Below are 22,236 nucleotides of genomic sequence, written 5' to 3' on the forward strand. Positions count from 1 at the left end.
TTTTCTTGGCTTAGTTAGCTAGTTCATATTTACTTCACAGTGCTGCGTTACTGCCAAGGCTTTGTTATCGGGCTTTATTTTGAGAGGTGTTGTCATCTGAGAGAGGAGCAAACGATTCTTTTTTTCTTCACATTTCAGTTTTTTCATCATTAATGATTGCTTATTGATACCCTTGTGTGTGTAAAATATGACTGTTCTCAGATTTGTTATTCATAGACTTTATTTGTATGAAAATTAGTTTTTTTTGCAAAATGCTATATATCCATTGTTTAGCTGAAATGGAATGTTCGTATCCTGTATATTTGACTGTGATATGTGGTTGTCTCACCTAGCTATCTTAAGATAAATGCACTTACTGTATGTCACTCCGGATAAGAGCATCCGCTAAATGATTAAAATGTCAAATGTAAATGTTTTACATACAGATCTCATATTACTGTATTGAATTATGCAAATAAAAATAAAAATATATACAGTATATTGATGTCACAAATGTATCATTGGAATATTTCTTTATAAATGTAGTTACTTGTTACATTTGACTGTGTAAAACCTAGCAGTACTACTTATTTCTCTGTAAAATAAAAGCTAATTTACCAACATTTCTGAAAATGGATATATAGCGTTTTGGAATCAAACTCTTCAAATATTTCTGAACCAAATGAATGCATTGCTGTGAGGAACTATCAAAAAGTGGCTATTTGGCCAACCTGAATAAATGAATATATATCATGAATAGTTTTTGACAGTGATGTTGGTCCTCTTCTCTAACTCTCCTCTGCTTCCTGTCTCTTTGTGCTCATGCAGCCTCCTGAGCCTAGGACACAGCAGGCATGGCGGAGGGATCCAGAGACCTGGGACAACAGGGTGTGGGGATAACAGATCCTGAGGAAGACTCTCCCAACATGATAGTTTACAGAAAGGTACTTGTTTCTCTGACAGCCCATATAACATGGTATAGGACAATTTTATTTTATTTTTAAATTTACAAGAAGGTACAGACTCTATAAGTAAGCACCCAATGTAGTTATCCATTGGAAGACATGGAGCAATATCATTTGCCTGTTTCTGATGCAGATTGGTACAGTAATTAATCTCACAGTGGTTCCTGACACCACTCTCCAAATGTCTATAACAGTTACATCTCAATGTCTGAGCCATATGAATATGACAGGAAGAGGCACACCCACTGGCAGGTAATGGAACATGTTCTAATCCCTCTCTCTGTGGGTTTAGAACTCTATGGGTTTAGAGACAGCCGCTGATGGGACCCACACTGGCCACAGTACACTTCCTCTGGCAGCCTGGCAGACTGTCTGCACTCTGCAGCCCTCTGAAGTTTTAATAAGCTCTCTATCAGTGTGGGTTTGTGGGAGAAAAAGTCCTTTATGTGTCAAGGGTAATTACACAATCTCTATGGCACTTGAGTCTCAATGCCTGTCATTTGATTGGAGATGAGAGAAGAGAAGAGGGTGAGTGGCACCATGGGTAATGATGTAGTGTGGGACTCACAGGAAGTGGCTGCTCCTCCAGGGTTGGGCTTGTTTGCTCTCTCTGGAGCCGCTCATAAAGAGCTTTTTATTGTCACTCTCAGCTCTGCAGCTCGCTTGGCACAGGCAAGCCCATTCAAAAACCTGCTTTTGATCACCCTAAACAGATCTCCCAACTAGTCCCAATGTGCTGATGATGGCAAAACTAAAGCAAAGAGTTGACAGATTCAGTCCCAATTCCATTCTGTTATTTTTGTCATTTTTGCTAATGACTATTTAATGGTGAGGAGAGAAAAACAAATTATTTGATAAAATAAATGGAGTCAATGGAGGATGGATGATGACATAATTCAGGAAAACATTTTTCACTGATTGCCTGTCTGAAAATGAGCATGATTATAATGATAATGAAGAGTTGAAATGATCCTGTACCTTGTTCCGTGCTGAAATACGGTTCCTAGAATGACCACTTAACCCTCAAGCCTCCACTTGAATGAGCAGTAAGAACATTAGCAGGCTTAATGTGGTCACATGCCGTACAGAGATGTTGGACAGTAGCTCTACATGTCAGACACGACACAATCAAACGAAGATTGAAGCAAATGGAGACATCTTTAGCTCCTAGAGTACGACTTCTACAGATGTAGGATCTTAATTTGATAGCTTTCCTACAATGCAGTACATATCTTGTAGTGTATTTGAGGTTTTAAAAAGACTTCTGAAGTTTGTAGAGTTTAAGACTTGACTTTACCTTAATAAAAAGGTATCAAACCCTACAAATTATAATTATAATCTACATAATTCACATTTCCTGTTGCTGTAGGCTTATTATCCTGCTGTAGCAAACTAGCTCATATTAAGATCCTACATCTGTAGCTGTCTTTTTTTATTTTTTTTTTTTATTTCACCTTTATTTAACCAGGTAGGCCAGTTGAGAACAAGTTCTCATTTACAACTGCGACCTGGCCAAGATAAAGCAAATCAGTGCAATAAAAACAACAACAGCACAGAGTTACATATGGGATAAACAAAAACGTACAGTCAATAACACAATAGAAAAATACAAAAATCTATATACAGTGTGTGCAAATTTAGTAAGTTATGGAGGTAAGGCAATAAATAGGCCATAGTGCAAAATAATTACAATTTAGAATTAACACTGGAGTGATAGATGTGCAGAAGATGATGTGCAAATAGAGATACTGGGGTGCAAATTAGTGATCGGTGAGCTGTTCTGACAACTGATGCTTAAAGTTAGTGAGGGAGATAAGAGTCTCCAGCTTCAGAGATTTTTGCAGTTCGTTCCAGTCATTGGCAGCAGAGAACTGGAAGGAATGGCGGCCAAAGGAGGTGTTGGCTTTGGGGATGACCAGTGAGCAGTGGCGGCTCCTGAAAAAATTCTCAGGGGGGGCAATTTTTCTGATGATTTAGGTGACCTACACACATTTAAAAAAAGATATGTCCAGCAACAACATGAAGACAGGGGCAGCATATAAGTCAATACCAGAAGCATTTATTGACTGATCTCAAAAGTGTTGGCTTACCAGGGTTGGTGGAGCCCTCAGTTTCATCTTTGCCTCGCAAAGCTAACTCAAACACTCCGCAAAACTTCACACACTGGATTAGCCGGCTGAGGATGTGGCGGTTCTTGCTAATGTCGTAGTAAATATATTTGTTATAGTGAATATGGAATATGATATGTTGAGTAAAATGTTGTGCTAAGATCTATTTAGGTCAGGAGCTGGTTATAAGTTCTGTTCCTATCCAATAACAATGGACAAAAGGGTCCTATCTTGTCAGCCTTGTCAGTTTCAGTTCTCCAGTAAACTTGTGATTATCAACACTAACCTCATCGTTGTGGCGGCGGACAGCTAGCCTGTATCCCTCATCCAGTTGAGTGGGAATGTTCACTCTCCCCAAAGCAGACCATCTCAAACAGCTATCCATGTGGGTCTTTGACAGCTCATGTTTCTTAATCTTTCCTGAAAGATGGTGCATGTCCGTTACACACCAGTCGCTGTCCAAGCGGTGCTGTCTGCCGTGCCGCCTTCAGGGTGAAAGAGTAAGCAGGGGGTAGCAGAAGACTGCATTAGCTACATCGCAGCCTGCTAGCCAGGTTTTTCGTTCGTACCAATTTTTGGAAAATCCTCGGGTGTAGGACTTCCCCCCTTTAGTAGAAACCTGTTGAATTATTAAATTTGGTCTGGGAGGTCCTAATTGTTTCGTTGCCAATTTATCTTCATTTGTTCGCCGACAAAAAGGAACTTCTTTCAAAGACACAATCGAGTTGCACTGAAGCCTAGCCATTTTGATAGTAGTAGTGAATTGATTGACGCTGCTACCCGCTCTTTTCTTAGTTACGTTCATGGTTATGTTACGTATGACGAAAGCGCGTAAGTGCAAGCCCTCAGAAACCCATAGAGATTGTATTGAAAGCTCTGATATTTGAAAAAAATAGATTTTACATGGGAGTCTATGACAGACTTCTGGGCGATTTTCAACCTGACTGAAATCGCCCCAAAAGGGGGGGGGGCCATTTGAAGCACGACTTTAGCCTGATTGGACATTTAGTGGCACTGTGGCAGATCAGACGTCTAGATTACAACACTGATAACTACTGTTGCCGTGATATAATTGATTAGAAAAAAAATCCCTTCCTTTTCCCGTTTGGCAGTGCGTCGCCCATATCGCCCTATTGAACACACCGCCCCTGCCAGTGAGATATACCTGCTGGAGCGCATACTACAGGTGGGTGTTGCTATGGTGACCAATGAGCTAAAATAAGGCGGGGATTTACCTAGCAGTGATTTATAGATGACCTGGAGCCAGTGGGTTTGGCGACGAATATGTAGTGAGGGCCAGCCAATGAGAGCGTACAGGTCACAATGGTGGGTAGTATATGGGGCTTTGGTGACAAAACGGATGGCACTGTGATAGACTACATCCAATTTGCTGAGTAGAGTGTTGGAGGCTATTTTGTAAATGACATTGCCGAAGTCAAGGATCAGTAGGATAGTCAGTTTTACGAGGGCATGCTTGGCAGCATTAGTGAAGGAGGCTTTGTTGCGAAATAAGAAGCCGATTCTAGATTTAACTTTGGATTGGAGATGCTTAATGTGAGTCTGGAAGGAGAGTTTACGGTCTAACCAGACACCTGGGTATTTGTAGTTGTCCACATATTCTAAGTCAGACCCGGCGAAAGTAGTGATTCTAGTCGGGCAGGCGGGTGCAAGCAGCGTTCGATTGAAGAGCATGCATTTAGTTTTACTAGCGTTTAAGAGCAATTGGAGGCTACGGAAGGAGTGTTGTATGGCATTGAAGCTCGTTTGGAGGTTTTTAACACAGTCTGACACACTTCACTCTCATAAATATTCACCCTCCATAGATTGCAGATGACTTTTTGGCTGATTATTCCTGGCTGATGTACTCTGACTCTGACACTAAATTGCTGCCTGGCCTGAGGGCTGCCAATGCTTCCCAATGAGGGCCTCGGTAATCACATGTTTGTATGAATGTATTTTTCATGCTCCTTATTCAGCTCCCTTTGAGCTGCAGGCATTCTGCTCTGATGACAGCTGTCCTATTGCCTACTGATGCTATAGAAATGGACTGTGTGTTTACATGGAGATGCTTTTGAATGTTTTATTCAATGTTGTTTTTCCAGAATGGTACATGTTTTATAAGGGGCTGTCATGTTGCGGAAAAGCGCCCGGGCTATGCCATTGATTATATGTTACAGTGGACACTGTAAACGTTTTAAAACGTAATTCCTCTATCAATTCTACGTCTTGAAGCATTATGTTCTGACAGGTAGCTTATGCTACACAAGTCCTGCTGCTTTTGTTGAACAGGGAACTGCCTGCAGGAATGTTCATATTTTAATCACCAACAACGACAACCACAGTAGTCAGATGATTATTGTGGATTAGCAGATTTACAGGGATATTACTTACAGTGCCTTCAAAAAGTATTCACACCCCTTGATTTTTTCCACATTTGTTGTGTTACTGCCTAAATTTAAAGTGGATTAAAATTAGGGTTTTTGTCACAGGTCTACACACAATACCCCATAATGTCAAAGTGGAATTATGTTTTTCTATATTTTTCTTTTTACAAATTAATTAAAAATGAAAAGCTGAAATGTCTTGAGTCAATAAGTATTCAACCCCTTTGTTATGGCAAGCCTAAATAAGTTCAGGAGTAAGAATTTGCTGAACAAGTCACATAATAAGTTGCATGGACTTGAATATCCCTTTGAGCATGGTAAAGTTATTAATTACACTTTGGATGGTGTATCAATACACCCAGTCACTACAAAGATACAGGCGTCCTTCCTAACTCAGTTGCCGGAGAGGAAGGAAACCGTTCAGGGATTTCACCATGAGGCCAATGGTGACTTTAAAACAGTTACAGAGTTTAATGTCAGCTATAGGAGAAAACTGAGGATGGATCAACAACATTGTAGTTACTCCACAATACTAACCTAATTGACGGAGTGAAAAGAAGGAAGCCTGTACAGAATAAAAATATTCCAAAACATGCATCCTGTTTGCAACAAGGCACTAAAGTAATACTGCAAAAAAAATTGGCAAAGCTATTTTTGTCCTGAAAACAAAGTGTTATGTTTGGGGCAAATCCAATACAACACATTACTGAGTACCACTCTCCATATTTTTTATAATAGTGGTGGCTGCATCATGTTATGGGTATGCTTGTAATTGTTATGCTTGTAATTGGAATTGGAATGGAGCTAAGCACAGGCAAAATCCTAGAGGAAAACCTGGATAAGTCTGCTTTCCACCAGACACTGGGAGAATAATTCACTTTTCAGCAGGACAATAACCTAAAACACAAGGCCAAATATACACTGGAGTTGCTTACCAAGGCTGAGTTACAGTTTTGACTTAAATCTGCTTGAAAATCTATGGCAAGACCTGAAAATGGTTGTCTAGCAATGATCAACAACCAATTTGACAGAGCTTGAAGAATTCTGAAAATAATAATGGGCAAGTGTTGCACCATCCAGGTGTGGAAAGCACTTATAGACTTACCCAGAAAGATTGCCAAAGGTGATTAAACATTGACTCATGGGGTTGAATACTTATCTAATCAAGATATGTTCATCTTTTATTTTTCATATATACTACCAGTCAAAGGTTTGGACTCATTAAAGGGTTTTTCTTTATTTTTACTATTTTTTACATTGTAGAATAATAGTGAAGACATCAAAACTATGAAATAACACATGGAATCATGTAGTAACCAAAAAAGTGTTAAACAAATCAAAATATATTTTATATTTGAGATTCTTCAAATAGCCACCCTTTGCCTTGATGACAGATTTGCACACTCTTGGCATTCTCTCAACCAGCTTCGTGAGATAGTCACCTGGAATGCATTTCAATTAACAGGTGTGCCTTCTTAAAAGTTAATATGTGGAATTTATTTCCTTCTTAATGCGTTTCAGCCAATCAGTTGTGTTGTGACAAGGTAGGGGGGGTATAGAGAAGATAGCCCTATTTGGTAAAAGACCAAGTCCATATTATGGCAAGAACAGCTCAAATAAGCAAAGAGAAATGACAGTCCATCATTACTTTAAGACATGAAGGTCAGTCAATACGGAACATTTCAAGAACTTTGAATGTTTCTTCAAGTGCAGTCAGAAAAACCATCAAGCGCTATGATGAAACTGGCTGTCATGAGGACCGCCACAGGAATGGAAGACCCAGAGTTACCTCTGCTGCAGAGGATAAGTTCATTACAGTTACCAGCCTCAGAAATTGCAGCTCAAATAAATGCTTCACAGAGTTCAAGTCACAGACACATCTCAACATCAACTGTTCAGAGGGGACTGTGTGAATCAGGCCTTCATGGTCGAATTGCTGCAAAGAAACCACTACTAAAGGTCACCAAGAAGAAGAAGAGACCTGCTTGGGCCAAGAAACACAAACTATGGACATTAGACCAGTGGAAATGTGTTCTTTGGTCTGGAGTCCAAATTGGAGATTTTTAATTCCAACCACCGTGTCTTTGTGAGACACAGTGTGGGTGAACGGATGATCTCCGCATGTGTATTTCCCACCGTAAAGCATGGAGGAGGAGCTGTTATGGTGTGGGGGTGCTTTGCTGGTGACACTGTCTGTGATTTATTTAGAACTCAAGGCACACTTAACCAGCATGGCTACCACAGCATTCTGCAGCGACACGCCATCCCATCTGGTTTGGGCTTAGTGGGACTATGATTTGTTTTTCAACAGGACAATGACCCAACACACCTCCAGGCTGTGTAAGGGCTATTTTACCAAGAAGGAGAGTGATGGAGTGCTGCATCAGATGACCTGGCCTCCACAATCCCCTGACCTCAACCCAATTGAGATGGTTTGGGATGAGTCGGACTGCAGAGTGAAGGAAAAGCAGCGAACAAGTGCTCAGCATATGTGGGAACTCCTTCAAGACTGTTGGAAAAGCATTCCAGGTGAAGCTGGTTGAGAGAATGCCAAGAGTGTGCAAAGCTGTCATAATGGCAAAGGTTGGCTATTTGAAGAATCTCATATATAAATATATTTTGATTTGTTTAACACTTTGTTTACTACATGATTCCATATGTGTTATTTTATAGTTTTGATGTCTTCACTATTATTCTACAATGTAAAGAATAGTAAAAATAAAGAAAAACCCAGGAATGAGTAGGTGTGTCCAATCTTTTGACTGGTACTGTATATATATTTATTTTTTACAAATATTAGAATTGTTCTTCCACTTTGGCATTACAGAGTATTTTGTATAGATTGTTGACAAAAAGTAGACAATTAAATCAACTTTAATCCCACCACAAATGTGGAAAAAGTCAAGGGGTGTGAACACTTTCTGAATGCACTGTACAGTATATAGGGGAGAGTGGGGTAAATTGAGCCAAAGGATTAGTTGAGCCACCCCTTGTTTCTAGGAAACCATACACAAAATTAATAATGGAGTCTGTATGGAGAGCATGGCGCTTGCAACGCCAGGGTTGTGGGTTCGATTCCCACGGGGTGTCATGTTCGTTAGTAAAGGATTGGACCAAGGTGCAGCGTGATATGCGTACATAGTCGTTTAATTATAATAATAAACACTTGACAAAATAACAACGCAACTGAACATGAAGTTCAAAAGGCTAAACATCCAACAAACCAAACAGAAACAAGATCCCACAACATAGGTAGGCAGAATGGCTACCTAAGTATGATCCCCAATCAGAGACAACGATCGACAGCTGCCTCTGATTGGGAACCACACCCGGCCAACATAGATATATATAACATAGATAATCACACCCTGACCAAACCAACTAGAGAACTCTATGTCAGGGCGTGACACGGGGGGCCAGTATGAAAAAATAAAAAATAAAAATGTATGCACTCACTAACTGATAAGAGCGTCTGCTAAATGACTAAAATGTAAAATGTAAAATGAGTCTGTGAAGGAAGAAACACATGGAAAAAGTGGTAAACAAGTTAGGTCTCAAAAACAGATTTTCACCAAGTCAAATTAATTTATTGTGTTGTAGGTTTCAAGATACTTGTATCTAAACCAAAGTAGATCGTTTTAAGACTGTTCTTTTACATCAGTTGGGGTCTCTAAAAGCTACAATATGAGTTCCCAAACCTAGAATGTAAGTGTATCCTTGTAGCTGTGTGGGCTAATATAGTCAAAATGTTTGTTTTCTGGTAAGTTGAGCCAATGGCCATCATACCCCATACAAATGATGATTACATTTAGTCAGTTCTATGCATAATATGCATCGTATTTTTGCAATGTGTCATGCATATGATGAACTCAAGTGCATTTTTATTGTTACAGAGCAGGCATCATACAAACATAAAACAAGCAGGGGTCTAGTCCCCCTTGAGGTTTTTGAGAGAGCAGCCAAGGAAGTGAGAGAAGGGAAGTCCATTCAAGCAGCAGCAAGGGATGAAAAAATATAATGATTGACACTGAAGAAGTACATTGACAAAAAAGAAATGTAACCGTGTGAAAGCGAAGCTATGATAGAGTATCAGAGGCACACAAGGTCTTATCTGATGACATGGAGTTTGAGCTGCTAAAGATATCAAGAATATCATGGAGCAGACAGACAGACAGACATACATGAGTGATTTGGTTGAATCAAAGAGACCTTACAAGATCTCTGAATTTCTGTGTTTCTGATGGTGGTACAACACCTTGGACTCCCTCTATCACTGATTATCTGTATGTCCAATGCTTTATATCTCTAATTCCTTTGTATCTTTGATTCTCTGTGTGTGTGATGTTGGGTATGTGATGTGTGATGCAGTGTTGAGGTTGAGGTGGTGGAGTACTCTAGCCCAGCTGCTCTGCATTTTAATGGCCCTCTGGGCCAGCAGCCTGGCATAGAGCTGAGGGAGGACCAGATGGCCATCAATATGCTCTGCTGCCGTCGTCCCTTAGGCTTGGTCACACGTCAGCCGTAAAGAAATGCATTATCCTAATGCAAAGAACAATGACCAGTCACAGTATAACCCACTGATGGTACTGTATCAAAACATCATTCAGAGTTTTCACCCGTCTCTGTAGCTGTGAAGCTGTAGTCGGTAGGACTATGTATTGACTTCAGGGCCATATCTAAGACTATCTTTTGTTGAGAGCGAATTGTAATAATATTAACCTGGATGTGCAGTTAGACAAAACTGACTGTGATGAATTTGCCCATTACAGAAAGCCTGACTACACAGAAAGTGGAGAAAGCCTAGCCTGTATAGTCTTGGCAGTGCTGTATTGTATCTTGTTCAATGTAATTTTCTCTCAGGGAGGAATTGTTGAAGCAAAACAATAACTGTGGCACACCTTATTGTCACATTACCTTTGTGAGAGAGCTCAATATGTAATGCATGCACACACACACGGACACACGTACACACACACACACCTGTCCTGCTTAATGGCCCCTACCTGTTGTGTGTGTTTTGTCTTGCTCTGTCTGGCATGTTTAAGGCAGTACATGGAGGACAGATTAATGCAAGTGGCGGGAGCTGTGTGAAACCAGCCTGTGACGAGGATCTCTGCTGTGCTGGAAAATGCAATTATTAATAGACTATTAATAGACAAGTTAGATCTCCAGTCCCCAGGACAAATGTGTCTCCCCCTCTGCTCTGACTCTGGGTTCTTCTCTGTGGCGGTGGCTTGCTGTATACACAGCTATTGTTGTCCAGGGACTCATGGGATTCTTTCTCTCTCTGCCTAAGGAGAATCATGTGTTGGTTCTGTGTTTCATCTCTGTTTGTATTCAAGTCTTTAAATGTTTGATTTGGATGTTGTTATGCACCCCATTTGTACCTGAAGCATGAGTGTATAGCTGTGCTCTGCATGGTCTTATCAACCTCCAATCCAGATGTTTTTTGAACAATCATTAGTGTGTAAATATTGATCGTGAGGGACTAACACAGAAATGAGTCCTGCCGAGGCCTAGTTGATGAGTCAATTCAGCACCCTGCCTAAAGTTAGTGTTTCAACACAACACATAGCCTACTGTGTGTACTTTTTAAAGGTGCACTATTCAGAAATCGCTCCGCCATTTCCTGGTTGCTAAAATTCTAATAGTTCACCTAATTTCAGTTTATGTGACAAAACAAGCAAGTATAGTGTAGAGAATCATTGTAACATCTAAACCGCTGTGAAATATATTTTCCATTTCCAAAAATATTGTATTGTCAGCTGTTTGAAGTTGGTGTACAAAACCGAAAGTAAAAAGACACAAAAACTAAACCTAAGAACGGAAAGTGTAGAAATAGCGCATATAGAACATATATACCGCTTCTTAGACTTGCTTTCAATGAGATCTATAACTCACATTTCTATGTGAATTTGGTCGGGTTGCCCAAAAAGTTACATATTGTAGCTTTAAATGTGAGCGCTCTTTTGCTTGGTGGATGGACTAGGGTGAGAAGATTTAAATGTAATGTATACTCCAACTGATATTAGTCTCAGTCAAGTGATGCTACTGATATATTAACCAGCTGTTATGTTTTACCAGCCCTCTGAGACCTAAAGGTCATTACAGTTCAATGCACATGGGAATACATGTTTTACAACATATTACACAGCAGAATGAATGGCTCGAATCATGGAATCGGCTAGTATACTGTCTACTGTCTCTCTCTCTCACTCTCTCTCATTGCCTTCCCTCATCTCCACCCCTCTGTCCAACCTTAATAATTGAAGCTAATTTCAAGCATTCCATCTTTAGAGAAATATTGAGTCCATGGGGACTTCATTCCTCACCTTTATTTTATTCATGTGGAACACATTTATTCTCATCGGCTGGTATTTCTATCCCTATCTATTCAATCTAATGTGGAGAGATTGGGAAGAAAATAATAAATTGTGATATTTTAGTTTCTAGTGTCCTCAAAAGTTGGATTTTCAATTAAATAGAACTGAGCTTGCATACTGTACAGTCGTGGTCAAAAGTTTTGAGAATGACACAAATATTAATTTTCACAAAGTCTGCTGCCTCAGTTTTTATGATGGCAATTTGCATATACTCCAGAATGTTATGAAGAGTGATCAGATGAATTGCAATTAATTGCAAAGTCCCTCTTTGCCATGAAAATGAACTTAATCCCAAAAAAACATTTCCACTGCATTTCAGCCCTGCCACAAAAGGATCAGCTGCCATCATGTCAGTGATTCTCTCGTTAACACAAGTGAGAGTGTTGACGAGGACAAGGCTGGAGATCACTATATCATGCTAATTGAGTTAGAATAACAGACTTGAAGCTTTAAAAGGAGGGTGGTGCTTGAAATCATTGTTCTTCCTCTGTTAACCATGGTTACCTGCAAGGAAACACGTGCCGTCATCATTGCTTTGCGCAAAAAGGGTTTCACAGGCAAGGATATTACTGCTAGTAAGATTGCACCTAAATCAACCATTTATCGGATCATCAAGAACTTCAAGGAGAGAGGTTCAATTGTTGTGAAGAAGGCTTCAGGGCGCCCAAGAAAGTCCAGCAAGCGCCAGGACCGTCTCCTAAAGTTGATTCGGCTGCGGGATTGGGGCACCACCAGTGCAGAGCTTGCTCAGGAATGGCAGCAGGCAGGTGTGAGTGCATCAGCACGCACAGTGAGGTGAAGACTTTTGGAGGATGGCCTGGTGTCAAGAAGGACAGCGAGGAAGCCACTTCTCTCCAGGAAAAACATCAGGGACAGACTGATATTCTGCAAAAGGTACAGGGATTGGACTGCTGAGGACTGGGGTAAAGTCATTTTCTCTGATGAATCCCCTTTCCGATTGTTTGGGGCATCCGGAAGAAAGCTTGTCTGGAGAAGACAAGGTGAGCGCTACCATCATTCCTGTGTCATGCCAACAGTAAAGCATCCTGAGACCATTCATGTGTGGGGTTGCTTCTCAGCCAAGGTGCACTCACAATTTTGCGTAAGAACACAGCCATGAATAAAGAATGGTACCAACACATCCTCCGAGAGCAACTTCTCCCATCCATCCAAGAACAGTTTGGTGACGAACAATGCCTTTTCCAGCATGATGGAACACCTTGCCATGAGGCAAAAGTGATAACTAAGTGGCTCAGGGAACAAAACATCGACATTTTGGGTCCATGGCCAGGAAACTCCCCAGACCTTAATCCCATTGAGAACTTGTGGTCAATCCTCAAGAGGAGGGTGGACAAACAAAAACCCACAAATTCTGACAAACTCCAAGCATTGATTATGCAAGAATGGGCTGCCATCAGTCAGGATGTGGCCCAGAAGTTAATTGACAGCATGCCAGGGCACATTGCAGAGGTCTTGAAAAAGAAGGGTCAACGCTGCAAATATTGACTCTTTGCATAAACTGAATGTATTTGTCAATAAAAGCCTTTGACACTTATGGAATGCTTGTAATTATACGTCAGTATACCATAGTAACATCTGACAAAAATATCTAAAAACACTGAAGCAGCAAACTTTGTGAAGACCAATACTTGTGTCATTCTCAAAACTTTTGACCACGACTGTATGCAGTCAATCAGGGAATGACCGGAAAGTACACATTTTTATACAGCAGCTTGTGTCAAACATACTGTATTACCCATCACTCTCTCCGTGATGTGATGTATCCAATACACCCTCAGCGACAGCTTATACCCATAGATGAACAGGAGACGTTATAGAGTAGCCCTCACCTTACCCCCCACCCCACGCCCATTATCTCACCACAGGAAGGACTTGGCTCAGTTTGGGATTATTTATTTGTTACCCCCAGCTGTGAGTGAGAGAGGGCCAGAGACACAGGCAGGCATGATCTACACTGGAGCAGGTCTGAGGATGGAAGACTGCCTGCCTGCACTGACCATGAATCACTCTCCACTCACCCTTAAGTGCCTCTGGGATAGGGGAGGATAGTGGAGGATATCTTAGTACTTCATAAGACTCTCCCCATCATAGGTGTCCACTGGCTCCTCTTCACTGTTCCTGTATTCACTTTAGATAACACGATGCAAATGGACACACTGGTTGTCAACTGTACTGCTGGGTATGAGGCATACCGCTACTTTATCAAGCATGAATGGTTTTACAAGCGTGTAGACTGGTGCCAAGGCAGGCCTATCAGAATTGCTGGTATGGTGTCACTCATACGATTGATTGCACTAAAGCTTGTGTATTGAGGCCAGGCTGGGTCTCTAAGCTCTCTGCATATTTCAGTTGTGATACTGTTGTATTATAAAGGCCAAACTACACAAACTGTAGCTAACTCAAACTGTCACACAACACTACACTAACGCTCCCTCTCTTCAGTCTGTAATGGTTTTTCTGAGAATAATTTTACCCATCCAAATTGTAATTATGTAGATAGCCAAAAACAAAACCTGGAGGTTTGCTAAAACAAAATTGTTATTGGATCATTTACAGTATGTACTTCGTTAAAAGGATTATTCACCACTCGATAGTGAAAGCGCTGAGAAGAAATGAAGGGCTTTTCTCCAGCTAGCTAGGGGAAATCTTCTCAGTGTGGATCCTCTCTCTGCTCTGTACTGGTACTCCCAGTCAACTGCAGTCAAAAGGAGCACATTCAATAATGCAGGAGATGTTTATCGTGCTCATTAGGGCCGATGTGTGGGGTTCCATATGTACTTATGGTGATGCAGGGTTCTCCGCAGGCAGGGCACCGCTGGGAGGTTGGGGGGGGGGGAAATCAGGCGCCACGCTGCCCCAACTTCTGCATGCCCCACAACCCACCTGGGTCACACTTCACCCACCGCAGGCGGCAATACAGCTTGGAACTCCAGAGTAGGGTAAATGGAACATGTCTTAAATACCATCTTACAGTAGATATCCCCAGCAACTGGGTGTGCAGAACAGTGATGACAACCTCCACCTCATAGGGATAGAGTTGAAGATGATTTGTCTTTTAATCATATTAAAATCAGTTGAAATGTGATCAAATCAATGATCAGGTGGGCTCTGAAATCTTTGATTTGAAATCCCTGTCCTTTAGTGTGTGTTGTGTAAACAGAACAGCTGATCTCCTCATTTCTCCATGGCCTGCCTGGGTGAAAGGACCGAATCCTCCCTGGTCTGACAGTGGGACGTCTGACAGTTAGGCATGTAATTGGCAGGCCTCTCTGTGGGCCTGTGGTGCTGTTGACACACTGAATTAAGCGCTGGACTGGAGAGTTTCACCGTCCATTAGATCAGGGTTTCGGTCCTGGGGCCCCACCCTGGGTGCAGGTTTTGGTTTTTGCCCTAGCAAAAACCTGGTGCGCCCAGGACTGAGTTTGGGAAACCCTGCACTAGATCACCAAGTCTGTGGCTATTTTACCTTCTCTCAGGGAAGTAGAGCAACGTGAGGATCAGTGGACCTGCCACAGTCAAACTTATTCTACTCTATTCTGCCCGTCAATATTTGGCTCTTCTAATGGAGCCTCTCTGTTGGTCTGTTCCAGCTTCAAATGCAGCACCGACTTCAATATAGACACATTCAAACCTCTGGAGGTTGTGGTCTAAACAACAGTGTTTTTGTTAAATGCTCCAGCAGATTTTCACACTGTATGCTGTTTCTGTGTTGTGCTCGTAGCCAGTGATGCCTGGGCCTGCAGGCTACACATGTTGTCTCCTCAGAGGAAAGCCATAGGGAAGTGGGGCTTGAGGAAGAATGTGAGTTCACAGATAAACAACGGGAGAATATAGTCACACATTTAATGTTGGGTCAAGCATGACAGTGGATGGCTGCTTTTTACATCTGACAGTAAGACAGTGTAGGCCTAGTGTTCAAAATGAATATTGCTGTGTTTCACTAGTGTCACAGAATAACGTTGTGGAAATATTCTGTTGATCATGTAAAACTCTTTCAGCAACTTAACATATCACCATCTGGTCTCCTTTTCTGTCTGTTTTGATGACAATCTGATGCATGCAGATGAGTTTTCCTCAAAATAGTATTTGAATCATCTCCATGTAGCATATAGAACAGGTCAGAATAGGATTTGGCTGTAAGGTAATGATGGACTATGGTGTTCCTGGAGTGTCGGAGTGTCTCGTTAATTGTCTGTCTGATGAGGGCGAAGCATGGATGAGTCACCCGCCCCAAATGTTAATCACCACAGCCAACTCATCTTCCTGGAGAGCCCTCAGAGGGCCAGACTATTGGCCTGGGTTCATGGACCTGCATCAGAATAGCTGATTACCCGTCAGGATTCACTGATAGCTCACCCAATTGGAACCGTTCTATATGGTTTCTCTTTGTCAGAAAGCCACAGCTCAATGGCTGAAAAGGCAAGCAGGAAGAAATACAACCTGGCCTAGAGATTCAAATGTTCTCAATCATGTTTCCCTTTTTAAGCTATCGTCCCAGAAAATAATTTCACCATACCTGATCCATGTTGCTAAGACAAGGTATAAGGTCAGAGTGGATTGACCACAGTTGTGTAACAACCACCTGCAGCAAATATAATATACATAACCAGCTTTAATATTATAATACTATGTCTTGTCCTCAGTGTCATGTAGGCAGACAAAGGTAAATGGAGATTTTCAAGTAAAGAAAGTTAAACTATCTGACATTTCTCTCTCTCTCTCTCTCTCTCTCTCTCTCTCTCTCTCTCTCTCTCTCTCTCTCTCTCTCTCTCTCTCTCTCTCTCTCTCTCTCTCTCTCGCTCTTTCTCTCTCTCGCTCTTTCTCTCGCTCTCTCTCTCTCTCTCTCTCTCCCTCTCTCTCTCTCTCTCTCTCTCTCTCTCTCTCTCTCTCTCTCTCTCTCTCTTCTCTCTCTCACTCTGTAAAATAGCTGTCAACCTCAACAGAGAGAAACTTTACACAGACCTCAACTAACCACCAAGGACTAATGTGTGCAGAATCTCACTCTTATTGGTCTGTCAATAACTCATAAGGCTGTGGTCAGAATATTCATCTCAAACACCTCACCACATTATTCCACAGTGCAACGAAATACCTTACAAAGGGAAAATGCAGGCAATGCCATTCTCCTGGAGGGAGGTAAAGACTGTGGAACATAGAAGGTATTATCTCATTTTGACTGATGACCTATTTCATGATATAAAGACACAAATATATTACAGTGGGAAGTAAGTACAGAATCTATCAGAGGTGAAATAACATTCAGTAAACCCACAATGGCTCAAAACTGCTTACCTCTACCTGGTACAGGGCTCATTTTCTAAGACTCTGAAATGCACAAAGCCCTGAATTTGAGCCTACATTTACTTAAAGTGGATATTAGTCTTCATAAGGTCAGAGGGAAGGCGGAAAGAGAGGCCTGAAGCTTTTAAGCACACAGTAATCATGGGAATCAATACGGCCCAGAACAGAGAAGAGTTAGGGCTCTGCTGCAGTCAGACTGAAACACGAGAAGAAGCTAAAATGGTTATTCCCATGTTCTGATGCCATACCAGAAATGGAGTTACCAACAAATGCCCATTTATAAACATATGTACATTTTTCACTGAGCAACGTTTAGGATTTTAACTTGACAACACAACTGTGTGTTCCATTCTTACTTGCTTTACATGGCTGACTTTTTGTACTTCGCTAATCCCCTAAAGGCCTAATTGCCTCTGCGATGCTGTCACATACTTATTCACTTTGGGAGTGGAGAAGAAAGCATCTCTAGAACAGAACAGCGCTGTAGGCTTTCCCTGAAAGCCTGCTATATGTTGAGTTCACCGCACCACCAGAGCAGCACTGTGTTAGAAGAACTGCGTAAATTAGACACATTTTTGATGGTGGTTAAAGAATACTATGATTTAGCTTAGGTACTAAGGTGCAAAATCTTGTCTGGGACACATTTTGTGATAAGCCCAATGTCTTCTGTTTGCTGAATACCACTGGCTAGACTAGTTTGATCTGGAGCTAAATGGCAACGTAACACGCAGCATCTACAAAAGGTACTGTATTCTGTGCCCAGAAGACAGTATAACTGTTTCTAGAATTAAATGGCCGCAACCCCCTATGAACTTGTGTACAGCAGGATCCAAGCTCAAGACCTCTCCATCACAGTTGACAACTCCACGGTGTCCCCCTCCCAGAGTGCAAAGAACCTTGGCGTGACCCTGTCGTTCTCTGCAAACATCAAAGCTGTGACTCACTCCTGGAAGTTCATACTCTACAACATCCGTAGAGTACAACCTTTCCTCACAAAGGTCCTAATTCAGGCACTTGTCATCTCCCGTCTAGACTACTGCAACTCTCTGTTGGCTGGGATCCCCGCTTAAACCCCTGCAATTTACCCAGAACACCGCAGCCCGCCGTCATGTTCTCCCATGTCATCCAGCTCGTCCGCACACTCCACTGGCTTCCAGCCGAAGCACACATCATCTTCAAGACCCTGGTGCTTGCCTAGGGGGAAGTGCCCTTCCTTACCTTCAGGCTATGCTCAACCCCTAAAAAATAAAGGGCACTTGTCTTCTAGCACTGACTTTGCTGATAAGTATTTTGTTGAGGGAAAATGTACTTGATATGATTGTGATGTTGTTGTCTCACCTAGCTATCTTAAGATTAAAACACTAATTGTCGCTCTGGATAAGAACGTCTGCTAAATGACAAAAATGTAACATGTAAAATGATCCATCTAAATATTGTTGCATAAAAAGAAGCATGCATAATATTAGGAGATTTTGAATCTCTGTCATCTCAGCTCACCCAACATTACTCCAGTATGGCATTTAGGAGATGGATTTTCTCTACCATGAAAACTGACCCCCAGAAATACAGGCCTCATTTCCACTGTCTGACAGGAACATCAGCAAACACTACTGCTCTGGGAGTCTTTGACATTTCACATTTCAGAGTCACATATTTGCCTTTTTCTATCCTTAATTCCTGGTACATTAATAGCTTATCCGTGTTTTGGAAAGAAATATTCCAATTCCTTTCCTGAAATATGTCCCTAAGCAGGGGCCTTTGTAGAGGGAAAATTACAAGATAATTGGGTCCTGAGGCAGGTATGGCCAAGCATTTCGCCTGGACACCAACTCACTGAATCACAAGCAGATGTCACGCTCAGATAGGAGTAGCAGAGAGAAAAACCAAAAAAATACATTTCACTTCATTTTGAAATATAGTGGCAGGATATTAGATCACAAAGCATGGCTCATGTCTCAGTGGGTAGAGTCTTCAATAATGCAGGGGCTGTATTGCTCTAGTAGCAAATTCTACCTCCACTGACATGACAGATTGTTTGTTTTAGTCTCCCCTGAAGTAAAATAATAAAAGATTCATAAGTAACTATACATTTGATTGTTTGGTTACTGCTGTGCTGCTGGCCCTAGCCAGCACTGGATAGGGACTGCTATCTGCTAAGACAATCATGCTGTTCAGCACTGAGTGGGGCCTGGATGGTATGAAAGATAGGTATATATTATTACTGTAATATATCTTCCAAACAACATTACTAATTAATTCCATCATTAGACCATCCCCCCGATCACAGACAGGCTACAGGGTTGTGTTAGAGGGAGGCGGCAGCTGCTAGCCTGCTGCATGTAACATATCCCATTATAAAACACTTGTTTTCACTCTCTGATTCAATCAAATAGCCTCCCTACCATCAAATACCTCCAGGCTAATTTGTGGTTATTAAAAGGCCATTAGAGGATCATAATAAGTGGCCCGGCAGGGAGAGGATGACACGGTGACAAAGGCTACTGAACCTTCCCCTCTGTCTGTCAGGAGAACGAGGAGCCAGCCATCCCCCGGGAAGGGAACAGATACAACCTCATCTGAGGTGAGCGATGCTAGTGACTCTAGAGCCATGTGGCTCTAAGTGGGTAGAAAGTCGCAAGGAAATATGAGCTTTTGAAACATTGTTCTGCACTCATTATTGAGTCCAACTCTCATTGATGTTGGTGGGTTCTCAGAAAATAGGTTGGTCCTTCCTCTCCCATATAAAGCACACTCTGCACATTGCTACATTGGTCCAGGTGGGTTCATGTTGCTCTCCGACAGCAGAGTGGGTTCCTACTAGTATCTATATGTCACTGAGGGAGCCAGTGGACATTTCCCCTAGTGATGCACTGGTGCGGCTCCTTGGCTCTCTCAGAACAGACATTTTCGATTTGTCTCCCTGTTGTCAGAGCAGCATCCTACCTTCATAATTTGGGAATGTTCTAGTAACACTCTGGAGGGCCAAACACAGGATACAGGTAACAGGCACAGTGCTGCATAGAGGAGGATTATCACACTCTGGGGGAACGGAATGGAACCCCATCGATACATGAAGCCATAAAAGCCTTTACTCCAACAGGGCAGCTGTCATGACAGATAATCCATGTGAGTCTTAAAGGTCAAGGGCCATTACCTCACTGATTGCCTGTGTGCTCCGAGACATTAAGGATTAAGATAGAAGACAGCATCATTTTGGGGTGTGGCAATTGTGTAGACTTCTATCCATGACAGGGACTGCAGCGATGCAGTGTTGTCAGATTGTGCATGGTACTCATGAGAGTCGTTTTGTATGAATTAAGAACAGATGGCTTCATAGAATGATAACATGAGAGAAAGACACAGCATCCCTTTAAATCAATCAAACTGATTAGGATTCTATTGAGCATTTGACTGCAAAGTGCCCTACAGTAGACACTATTCAACAGATTGCTAATGACAAGCTAAATAAGCATATGTTGCCGTGTGTGTGTGCGCGCGTGTGTGTGTGTGTGTGTGTGTGCGCATGCGTGCGTTTGTATTTGTGTGTGTGTGCTCTAATGGATGAGGATAAGCAGTGGAGTCTCAACCCCAACCCACATTCATTTTCTGTGTAACCAGAGAAGGCATCGCATCATCCCTGAGCAGGAAACAAACAGATTTTTATTTAAACACCCTTTGCTGTTATTTTTACCCTTTCAATACCAATGACCTGTTAGCATCCAATGAGCACCAGGAATACACTGACCATACATCTTGGTGCACAATGTCAATGTGTCCACTGCATCAGTAATATTCTGGTCATATCATTATAAAACTCTGATTAGACAGCTGTGAACAGACATAAAAAAGGCCTGTTAGGAGGACTTCAGGCTGCCTCTGTCTCTGATAGCCCACCACTCTTGTGTATTAGTAATAATGACATTTTTTTATTTTTTTTAATGTAATTTAGCAGACGCTCTTATCCAGAGCGACTTACAGTTAGTGAGTGCATACATTATTATTTTTATATATATATATATATATATATATATGTATATTTTTTTACTGGCCCCCTGTGGGAATCGAACCCACAACCCTGGCATTGCAAACGCCATGCTCAACCAACTGAGCTACATCCCTGCCGGCCATTCCCTCCCCTATCCTGGACGACGCTGGGCCAATTGTGCGCCGCCCCATGGGTCTCCCGGTCGCGGCCAGCTACGACAGAGCCTACATGCTAGAGAAAAGGCATAGCAAGCATTTGTATCTGCTGTGAAGATACCTACTTTACAGGACAGTAACTGGTCAGTAGTCATTTCAGTAATAAGTAGAGCTTGATCAAATTTGTGAAATTCCATCTGTTCCAGCAAACCAAAGACTTCAAGGAGTCTAATAACACAAACAATGGCATTCTCTGCCCTTTGATTGGCATGGTACACTGCCCGTCCGCACGGCAGCCCACAGGCCTGGTTTGTCCTCTCCTCCCTCCTGCACCCAAGGAGTAGTGGACTCTGTAATGAAGGAATATAATTCCTCCTTCTCTCACATAAGGAACAAGTAGGTCCATGTAGATGTAGATGAGTCAGATTAGGGTCTAAGGAAAACATCTTCCCATTAACCTAGTCACCACAACCTAGTGGCAGATAGGAAAAGACCCTGAGGCACTCAATGTCAGCATTGCGAAGTCAAAAATGAATAATGCATACTGTGGTTTTCTTAAGCTTCATAAACCCTCCCTGTGCATACAGTGGGGAAAAAAAGTATTTAGTCAGCCACCAATTGTGCAAGTTCTCCCACTTAAAAAGATGAGAGAGGCCTGTAATTTTCATTATAGGTACACGTCAACTATGACAGACAAAATGAGATTTTTTTTTCTCCAGAAAATCACATTGTAGGATTTTTTATGAATTTATTTGCAAATTATGGTGGAAAATAAGTATTTGGTCAATAACAAAAGTTTCTCAATACTTTGTTATATACTCTTTGTTGGCAATGACACAGGTCAAATGTTTTCTGTAAGTCTTCACAAGGTTTTCACACACTGTTGCTGGTATTTTGGCCCATTCCTCCATGCAGATCTCCTCTAGAGCAGTGATGTTTTGGGGCTGTCGCTGGG

The 22,236-nt window shown here is 41.8% G+C and overlaps 1 protein-coding gene across 9 annotated transcripts in view; it reads left to right on the plus strand.

Annotated features, from left to right (window-relative positions):
• Positions 1-833: 833 nt before the first annotated feature.
• Positions 834-22,236, plus strand: part of LOC311103057 (regulator of G-protein signaling 6-like) — a gene marked incomplete at both ends in the record, with an annotated part of 45,134 nt that continues 23,731 nt past the window's right edge. For all 9 annotated transcript variants that reach the window (XM_084144573.1, XM_084144574.1, XM_084144575.1 and 6 more), the window contains one exon: positions 834-923. In XM_084144573.1, the coding sequence (XP_084000699.1) occupies positions 834-923 (90 nt within the window). The remainder of the gene's footprint in view (positions 924-22,236) is intronic.

The sequence above is a fragment of the Coregonus lavaretus genome (assembly GCF_964263955.1).
Source record: "Coregonus lavaretus genome assembly, chromosome: 27".
Lineage (NCBI taxonomy): Eukaryota > Metazoa > Chordata > Actinopteri > Salmoniformes > Salmonidae > Coregonus > Coregonus lavaretus.